General features: G+C 42.1%; 1 protein-coding gene across 1 annotated transcript; it reads left to right on the top strand.

Annotated features, from left to right (window-relative positions):
• Positions 1–1,010: 1,010 nt before the first annotated feature.
• KCNJ9 (potassium inwardly rectifying channel subfamily J member 9) lies at positions 1,011–9,727 on the top strand. The gene is made up of 2 exons (XM_030187107.1): positions 1,011–1,947; positions 9,414–9,727. Exons 1-2 carry the CDS (start codon positions 1,011–1,013, stop codon positions 9,725–9,727), a joined length of 1,251 nt encoding a protein of 416 aa, XP_030042967.1.
• The last annotated feature ends 628 nt before the right edge of the window (positions 9,728–10,355 follow it).

The raw sequence follows: 10,355 nt of genomic DNA, 5'->3' as shown, positions 1-10,355 counted from the left end.
CTGACCTCCTGCTACAGCCTACTCTTGCTTGTGTTCTAGACCAATGCCTCTCCATGCCAACCTCAGCAGTAAGCATGTATTGTTGCTACATTTACCAGAAAAACGGTATAGTATAGAGTAACAATGGAAAGAGAATGTACTGGGACTAGCATGGTAGCTCAATGGCAGTGCTGTGCACTACAATATAGACAGACCTAGGCTTGATTCCCAGGTCAGGCCAAACTGAAGTCATCAAGCAGCAGTGACACCTAGTGGCTGGATTTAGGACCCAAGATCGCAAAGGTCCAGAAGGAGTGCAGATGCAGGATCTTTAGCCAAGTATTATCATGGCAATAACTGCAATCATTAAGATGGAAGAGGTATAAAATAGGAGGGAAATCCCCAGGTAGTTTCAAATTAAGGCTGATTGTGTTGGCTCCCTACCCAGGTTTATAAAGGAGCAAGGGGATTTTTTCTTTTTGGCTCAGCAAAGTACCAATTGACATTATATCCCACCAGTGGTCAAATTTACATTATGTACACATTATTTTAGTAATGGGGCATTTATTCTAGTCTGAGAAAATAAGAGTTGTTCATTAAAAATCTGAATGCTTTCTTATACCTTTTGCAGTGTGGATTCCCATATGTCCTTTTAGCATGCTCTCCCTATTGGAAATGAAGCAGCCATCTCATCTAGTCTTATTGATATGGGCATTCAGAAGATTTCAGCGGCACTGCCTGGTTTAGTGCCGTTGAATATCAGCAGTTAGGTGGCTCAGAGTAATTTAAGCTACCTGGAGCTTCTCCTGCCTGCTTAAATTGCTCTGAATATCATCGGGGTGGGGGGGGGGGGGTGAGGAGTATCTATGTTTCTATAATGGATCTTGCCTAGATGTAGGAGATGGACTAGATGTTTTTTCTAGGCCCATTATGCCATGTTTTCCTATTATTTTAAATTTCTTTTCTGGTAATTTCTTTTTCAGCAGTCTTTAAGAAGACCCTAGTCAGCATGGTCATTTCAGAGGATTAAAATGGCTAAAGAGAATTCCAATTCCTCTAATGTCTTTGAAACTTCTGGGTCTGATGCTAAGCCTCCAATCTTCTCCCGGCATTCCAAGCTCCCTGTTCCCACCAAGAAACAGAGAGAGACAGAAAGAAGGGACAAGAAATCTCGGCGGCGACAGAGGTATGTGGAGAAGGACGGCCGCTGCAATGTGCAGCATGGGAATGTGAGAGAGACTTATCGCTATCTGACTGATATTTTCACCACCCTTGTCGACCTCAAGTGGCGGGTCAGCCTATTGGTCTTCATTCTTGCATATGCCATCACTTGGCTGTTTTTTGGTGTGATTTGGTGGTTCATTGCCTATTGCCGAGGGGATCTTGATCACCTGGAGGACCAGAACTGGACACCTTGTGTGAATAATCTCAATGGGTTTGTCTCCGCCTTCCTGTTCTCCATTGAGACGGAGACCACTATTGGATATGGCCATAGGGTCATTACAGACAAATGTCCTGAGGGTATTGTGCTGCTGCTCCTCCAAGCCATCTTAGGCTCCATGGTCAATGCCTTCATGGTGGGCTGCATGTTCGTGAAAATTTCACAGCCTAATAAACGGGCAGAGACATTGGTTTTCTCCTCTCATGCGGTCATCTCATTAAGAGACGACAGGCTTTGCCTCATGTTCCGGGTTGGGGACCTGCGTAACTCACATATAGTGGAGGCCTCTATCCGAGCTAAGCTTATTAAGTCAAAGCAGACACTGGAGGGGGAATTCATCCCACTTAATCAGACAGACATCAACGTGGGTTTTGAGACTGGAGACGATCGGCTTTTTCTGGTCTCACCTCTCATTATCAGCCATGAGATTAACGAACACAGTCCATTCTGGGAGGTCTCAAAGCATCAGCTGGAGAAGGATGAGTTTGAAATTGTCGTCATCTTGGAAGGCATGGTAGAAGCCACAGGTATTGTCTCAGTATCAGTATGAAATATGATCCCGTGTGTTATTACAAAAATTGAAAAAAATAATTCTTGGTGTTTAGTAGCATTCTGTTCAACTAACACTAACACACTGAATTCTCTTCAGTCCTTGCACTTTCACACACAATCACAAAGAACAATAAGCTGTGTGAATAAAATGAAGTGGAGGAGTGGCCTAGTGGTTAGATTGGTGGACTTTGGTCCTGGGGAACTGGGTTCAATTCCCACTGCAGGCACAGGCAGCTCCTTGTGACTCTGGACAAATCACTTAACCCTCCATTGCCCCAGGTACAAATAAGTACCTATGCCGCATTGAGTCTGCCATGAGTGGGAAAGCGCGGGGTACAAATTAAAAAAAAAATTTCAGTTTGTCATCCTCAGATATGCGTGCCACTAAGGTACTCCCTTCTATTTCCAGCTCTGTTGTGGCTATATCACAAGCAAATTCTGACATCACAAAAATAATATACGGAGGCTAGCTTATTGAATCATTATCAATACCATGTGGAAAATGTGAGTTTGATTCCCAGGCCAGAATTCTGCTTTTCAGGTTGTCTGGGATTGAGAATGATGTGGAGGTAGTGTTCGCAAGTCCTGGATGGTGTCCCAGCTAGTATTCAGTGGTGACAAATTGTCAGCTAGTGGAGTCCACACTACTGTGTTCCAGACGGAATTGTCCTCAAAGGTCTCTGGCCTAGGATTGTTGCTGTAATGACCCAGGTAGGGAAGTTGGAAGGGATATATGAAAAAAGGGGAAAATCCCAGGGTTGCTGCAAATACAATATAATGAAAAATTATGTCTTACCTGATAATTTTCTTTCCTTTATTTGCAGCAGATGAATCCAGAGACTGGTGGGTTGTGAACATCTACCATCAGTTAGAGACAGAGAGCGCTGAACTGCACTGTCTTACAGGATAGAATTCTCTTTGGTCAGTCAGTATTCTCTATCTCCAGTAGGCAGATGGATCGTCTCTCATGAGCTCTTGGGTTCATCTCTATTCAGGTCTTGTTCTGGGTCTCTCAGTCCAGTTGAGCTAGGGGTGTGCGGCTGAGTGGTGCCACCTTTAGGGGGTACACCTGGTCACCCCAAGTCCCTCCTCCACCTTTCTGCCCTCTCTAGCCCGTCTCCTTTCTCCTTCCCCAGAACAGCTGTGTCTGTTAAAAAAAACAAAAAGCCTCCAAATCTGCTACTAAGGAATAAATACTTAACCATTGCAAGCACAAGTCACATCAAAGTGGCTCACGACACCAGAGCCTAATGCCACTTCTGACTGAATGGAAACCCTAGGAAAAAGGAGGAACATACAGTGGCAAAACCATTCCCCTCCCAATATTGGACTCCTAGACTTCCTGAAGATATCAGCTATCGACCTAGTGAGGGAAAGGGTGATGAGGTGTTCCTCAGGACCAGCAAGCAGGCTCTGCTACCATTACATGAGAAAAGAAGAATTGACCCTGAAAAGCTAATCAAAAGGGGAAATGGTACTTGATATACCGCCTTTCTAAGGTTTTTGCAACTACATTCAAAGCGGTTTGCATAATATATACAGGTACTTATTTGTACCTGGGGCAATGAAGGGTTAAGTGACTTGTCCAGAGTCACAAGGAGCTGCAGTGGGAATTGAACTCAGTACCCTAGGATCAAAGTCCACTGCACTAACCACTAGGCTACTCCTCCACTCTGTACTGTATTGTACTTCACTTTACAATATTTAATATTCTGCCTCATCATGCAAGCTCAAGGCCAGTTTCAATTAAAAAAATTAATTACTGCATATATAAAAACAAACCTCATTTCTTAACCCACCCTTCATACCTACCTCAATTTTACTACCTTAATTTTCATACCCTAACAGACAAAACATATGGGAACATAGCAATGACTTATCAAAATGATTGTGGGTGCTAATCGCAACATAAATAATCCCTCTCGGGGCACAGTGAAGGAGCTTGCTAAATATAGGGGGGGGGGGGACTCAACATCTATACAGCTGACACCTATGCATGGGAATGCATTTCCTGGTACAATTCTATTTTGAAGCTAACTGCAGTTAATTGAGAGCTGACTCACACCTGAAAAAGGGTGGCTGATATACCTTCAGTCTTCTTTCTCCCTCCTCTCCTCACTTTTGTTGCCATGCCATTGGCCCACATTCCATGCTACAACAGAAGGTAGCAAGGAAGGACAAGAATGAGAAATAGAGGAGACCAAGGATCCTTTGTCACCAGGTTTAATTCAGAATTTGGCCATGCCCGTGGTTATTTGACAACTGAACTCCATCATTTTAAAGTGCCTACGACTGATTTTAGAACAGTGAACCAAATCTGGTACTTGACCACCCCCCCCCCCCCCTAAACACACACACACACACACACACACACACAAGCTCTGGCTGTTAGAGCAAATGCATAAAAATCTCTCATATACATATTCATTGCGGACAACTTGAATATCAGACACACAGAAGTGCTTGGAAAAACTGACGGGGCACCCCTGGTTTAGTCACTCATAACTACACAGATTTGTCTTACGTTTTCAAACCAATGAAGCTGCCAACAAGCAGTACTGCTTGCTCTTGTAAGTCAATCGCATTTTAACACTGAAATGTTTACTCATCCCATTTTTTTGCACCAGAATAATCTCACAGTTGCTGCAAATCCTACAGACCGGGTCTTATGTTTTATATTTTTAAGGGTTTTCTGACCTCTAGTGGTAAAAGAGCATGTAGAGCAAGAACTTCAAGCTTATAGCATCCATGTAATGTCATAAGGGTGGAGAGAATGCAGACAGATCTGTGCTGCAGTGCAGAACACAGCAATCATGTAATTATTTCATGGTTTCAAGAAGGATTAACATTTCAGACAGAAGGATGTTCGCTTGTTTTTTTTTTTTTTCACTTATCTAATGTACTTGCTTACTTCCAAGATGAGAAATTATCTTTCACACACAGCGATAAGTACAAAAGTTCATTTAGACTATTATTATGGTATTTCTTTAAAAGCTCTTTGGGCTAGATTCTTCTACAAATGGTGCCAAAAGATAAGAGCTGAAATAATGCACGCTATTGCTAGTATTCTGTACAGGGCATTCTGCAATAGAGAGCTGTACAGGAGCGGGGATAGCGAGATTCCCGCTGGGATGGATCTAGGTCCTGCAGGATCCCCGCGGAAGTGCTTTCCCTCCCCTGAACGCAGGGTGACCTCCTGCCGCGGCACTGAGCCTCTTCTCTCTGCTTTTTAAAAATGGCTGCTGAGACTTTAGCAGAAGTCTTGTGAGGCCACTACTGGAAGTCTCAGCAGCCATTTTTAAAAAGCAGAGAGAAGCGGATTAGTGCCACGGCAGTGGGGAGAAAAGAATGAGGATCTTTCCTGCTCCGAAGAAGCCACTAGACCACCAGGGTGCCTTGAGGTATGTGCCGGGAGGGCACCCAGGGTCAGAGGGGAGGTGGATAGATGGAGTTAGGATGACAAAAAGTTGAAGCCATTTAGGTGAGTCTCAGTTTCCCTTTTCTTGCATGGCCATCATCGCCGTACATTCAAATCAAAACAAGCAAACCTATGAGCTGCTGTATCCACGTTGTCATTTTTGTATTGTTGGTGGTATTTTATTTAATCTCATTTATATTTTCAAATATGCCGGTTTGTGCAGCATACGGATCTATACAGAGGAAGTATAATAATGGAATAAGTTTTCATAGGTAGAGTACTAATTTGTTATAAATCATAATCAGTCTGTCATCTGAAGGGGCTGGTTATAGGGACACTCTAGCACTGTTATATTCGTGCAGAGATTTTTTTCTCCTGGTAAAGGGCCACTAAAACAGACATCATGTTATGAAAATCAGGTGCTCAGCATTCAGAATTTCTATTTACTTATTTATGACATTTATGTCCCACATTAAACATGAATTAGGTTGAAACCTGGGAGCATTTAAAATCTGGTTTTTTTTCCCTGTGCCTACATCAAAAGAAAAAAACAGCATGTGGGAACTTGCTCCTTTTGTTTTGTGGATTGCAGTGGTATATTATAGAAATGCACTTGTCTTTTTTATTACTACTTTTTCACAGACAGGTATTGAATAATTAGGGAAGGGCTTCCTTCATGCAGAAGTTTTGCCTAAAGTCAGTCTACTGTTTGCAATAATTTGTTTAAATTTGGTCATGAGTGTTAAAAGAACTGTTTCGGTGCTGTGATTGGCACGGAAGCCAGATTGGGATGTGTGCAATACTGAGAAGTTGTTCGAGTAGTTGGTAAGTTGTTTAGTTACCAGGCTTTCCATCAGCTTGACTACCAATGGGATGGATGCCACTGGACGATAATTAGATATATCATTTAGTTTTTTCTTCTGGTCTTTGGGAATTGGTGTTAGTAGGATATTTCCTTTATCCGTGGGAAAGAATCCATGTTGAAGCATGTGATTCAGGTAGGAGGTGAGATCTACTATGAAACGCTGGTGGGCAGATTTTATTAAGTAGCTGGGGCATGCGTCCAGTTTACAGTTTACATATAAAGTAGCACATACCATGTAAAATGAGTTTATCTTGTTGGGCAGACTGGATGGACCGTACAGGTCTTTATCTGTCGTCATTTACTATGTTACTATCCAGTCCTTACATGCACATGGTTTGCTTTTTAAACCCAAAGCTGAATCCTAAGGATGGTTGAACAATTAGGTATAGACTGTGCTGTTTCTGACTTTACTTGTTTTGGAATTTGGACTGCTTTGGGTAATGTGCTGATGTGTACATCTGCTGTCTTACCAGAGTACAGAAGAACATAAGAGTAGCCATACTGGGTCAGACCAATTGCCCATCTAGCCCATGAGTATCCTGTTTCCAACAGTGGCCAAGCCAGGTCACAAGTACCTGGTAGAAACCCAAATGGTGGCAACATTCCATGCTACCAATCCCAGGGCAAGCAGTTGCTTTCCCATGTCTGTCTCAATAGCAGACTATGGACTTTTATAGACTACTTTTACTAGAATCTTTACTGTTTATAGAATGTGGCGTTCTTGAGAGGGGGGGTCAAGGTGACTGCAGCATGGCAAGGGCTGGATGGACCTGGAGCTGGGATGGAGGAGATTACTTTCAGCGGGGATGAGTGGGGATGGGTTAGATTCCCATGGGGTGGGCAGAGACAGGTTAGATTGCCCACAGGAACCGGCGGGGACAGGTTAGATTTCTGTCCCCATGCAACTCTCTACTCTGCACAGAATGACCTTTATAGAATACTAGCTTAAAGTGCATTTAGGTCTATATTCTATATATCACGACTAAAAATTCAGCACCAAAATGAAATTTGCCTCAGCGCACTCTATAAAGTATACTTTATAGAATAAGTCTAAATTTCCACACGATTTATAGATTATGCTGAGCATCGTTCCGTGCAACTAAATTTAGTCACAGGCAGTTACACCAAGTAAAACCTGGTGTAAATGCTGATGCCTAAATTAGGCGCAGACCAGGTGTATTCTATAACAACGAATATAGATTTTAGAAATGCCCATGACCCGTTCATGCCACACCTCCATTTCAACTATGCAACTTATAATTTACATGCACATTTACAGTGCAAAGTGCGTGTAAATTCTTATTAATGCCGATTAGTGCTGATAATTGCTTGTTAACATCCAATTATCAGTGCTGATTAGGTTATGTGCATTGCTATGGAATACGCTTCAATTTCCACAGAGAAATCTGCAATATACAGAATCTAGGACTTACGCCTAACTTTGGGTGCAAGCATTTATGCCTGCAAAAGACTGGTGTAAATGCTTGCACCCAACTGATGGCAGCTAGGCGTGCAATGCAGGTATTTTATAACATTGCACCTAATTTCTAGGAATGCCACCAATCCACCTATGCTCCTCCCATAGCCATGCCCCTTTTGGAATTGCTATAAAATTTAGGTGCTTATGTTATGCATGAATCTTTCCTATGCCATATTCTATAACGCATAATTACTGCCAATTAGGTGCTTAACACCAATTGATTATCATCTAATTAGCAAATATGGAATCTGCACCCAAATTTTGTGCCCAACTTTGGTCGGTCTACACAGAATCGAGGGATTCATGTCTAGTGCTACGGGAGTTCTAATGTATAATAATTTGTTCACAAAGATTTTGTTCTGGTTCTGTGTTTTTAGCATGTGCTCAATTTACTCCCATATGCTGAAACCATTTAGAGAGTAATTTTATAACTGTACAATGAATAAGGGGACTATTTTATAAAGTCTGCATGAACATTGGTACATACATACAGTGTGCACATGCCTGTCAAAATTCCACCTATGCACATATTTACAAAATAGTGCCCATCTTACATAGTGAGTATTTTACAAGTAGACATAGGACTGAAATGTACATGTGTAACTTTTAGAATACTATAAGTTATGCTTGCTCTGTATGGCTGGTGTAAGTGCTCACGCCTAAATTACAGATGCATATTTCACCTGCTATGCATGTATTCTATAAAAGAAAGCAGGTGCTTACTAGGAACATAGTTATTTAATTACTTCCTAAGTGTTTAAGTCCACGCTTCCCAACCTTTTTGTGGCCAAATAAAATTGTGCCATTCCCCCTCCCTCCAAGTTTCAGCCATACAGACAAGCCTTCTAGGCAATTTACCATCTTATATCAAATAGACAGAGAAATGCAAACAATAAGAACATATAGGATAATGGGAGAGAGGAAGAACAATGGGTAAGTCTTCACAAGAGGGAACCATGGGAGGTCCCCACAGTGGAGGTACAGAATAATGATGCCTACTTAGGTGGCCCCCTATCTGGGGTCCCGAGTCTTAGTTTGGGAAGCTCTGGTATAAGATAACCCTTTTTTCTAATGGATAATGCATTCATAATTTCCCTTTGAAAATTATCCTACTGCAATTACTCACTAACATTTACATCTGCTATTTGGTACCCGAGGGCATGCATGTCAAAAGCAAACCCTGCCCTAACTCCATCCCTGTGGGTAAAATGTAAGTGTGAAATGGCCTTAAAGGTATACGTTCGCCCGCATAAACTCTGCACAATTTTCTGGGAAGCTGTTTCTGCACATGAATTGCAGTTTAAGCATGTGAATGATTTTTAAAAATGATCCTTAGCATATGCAATGACACAGAAACAAAATCACACCTTGTTTTTGGTGTTGCTTTGAAGGGAAATGACACAATATGCGTGAAATGCTGGTGTGAATTCCCCTGCTGTTTAAAAAAAGATAGCAAATCCCTTCCACTGGCATTACCTGCATAGAATGTTTAAATAAAAACATTAAAGTAAGGCAGTGCAGAATTATAAGATGTGCAGAATTAATGTGAACTGTCAGTCTAAACATAGGTTAATACCAGCACATCTACAGATGAGAGCTGTCAGGTTAGAGCTTAAACATTGACAGGCTCCAAATAATTATGACTAATGACTGTTCCATATGGGTTTTGTTGTCCCAGGAATGACCTGCCAGGCCAGAAGTTCATACCTCGTGGACGAAGTGCTCTGGGGTCACCGTTTTATGTCCGTTCTGACTCTGGAGGATGGTTTTTATGAGGTGGACTACAACAGCTTTCACCAGACCTTTGAGGTACCCACCCCTTCTTGCAGTGCCAGAGAACTGGCTGAGGCCACGGCCCGCATGGACGCTCACCTGTACTGGTCAATTCCCAGCCAACTGGATGAGAAGGTGGAGGAGGGGACAGAGAAAGAAGCAGGGAGTAAGGAGAGAAATGGCAGTTTAACCAACTGTGAAAATGAGTCCAAGTTATAATGGACTGGTGAGCAGGTGGCAAAATGGATGTATAAATAGAGGCTAAGGGTACAATATAAGCAGGTGAAATAATAAGAGTAAAAATAAGATATGATTCTAAGTATGCAAGATAACTTTTAAAGGACTGATGTGCCTATGATTGAGAGCCGCTTGGTTCACCCACATATGTATGATAGTATATGTAAAGAGTCAAAAGCGTGATTAATGTACATGAAGCCATGACTGCATGCACTAAGGCATATATGAGATTTGTATGGTTCTCATACAAATGGCCAAAGGTTTAAAGGTGCTGTCCCCCTGTTTAAAAGAAAAATCTACCACAAAGTAAGCATAAAGTCCTAAATGTAAGCACAATGTGGACTTTCACTTCTTGATGTATCCCTAAACAGGTGAACAGTCAGATAAGGTGTGCAGGCCAAAGAATGGTCTACTAAAAATTCTAGTGTACATCAATAGGACACATGGAAAGCAGAGATGTGTGCATGCCTGCATGAACCAGCAAGTGAATGGAGAAAAGAAGAAGCTACTACCATGTGTATATACAAAGGAAAAAGGGGAAGGCAAGGCAGGTTGGGGAGCGTACAGAAGTGCAAAACCTGGCTAGCTCTGTGAGCATGGAAAAGGATAC

The sequence above is a fragment of the Microcaecilia unicolor genome, chromosome 14, assembly GCF_901765095.1.
Source record: "Microcaecilia unicolor chromosome 14, aMicUni1.1, whole genome shotgun sequence".
Classification (NCBI taxonomy): Eukaryota; Metazoa; Chordata; class Amphibia; order Gymnophiona; family Siphonopidae; genus Microcaecilia; species Microcaecilia unicolor.
This window is presented reverse-complemented; position numbering and strand designations above follow the sequence as displayed.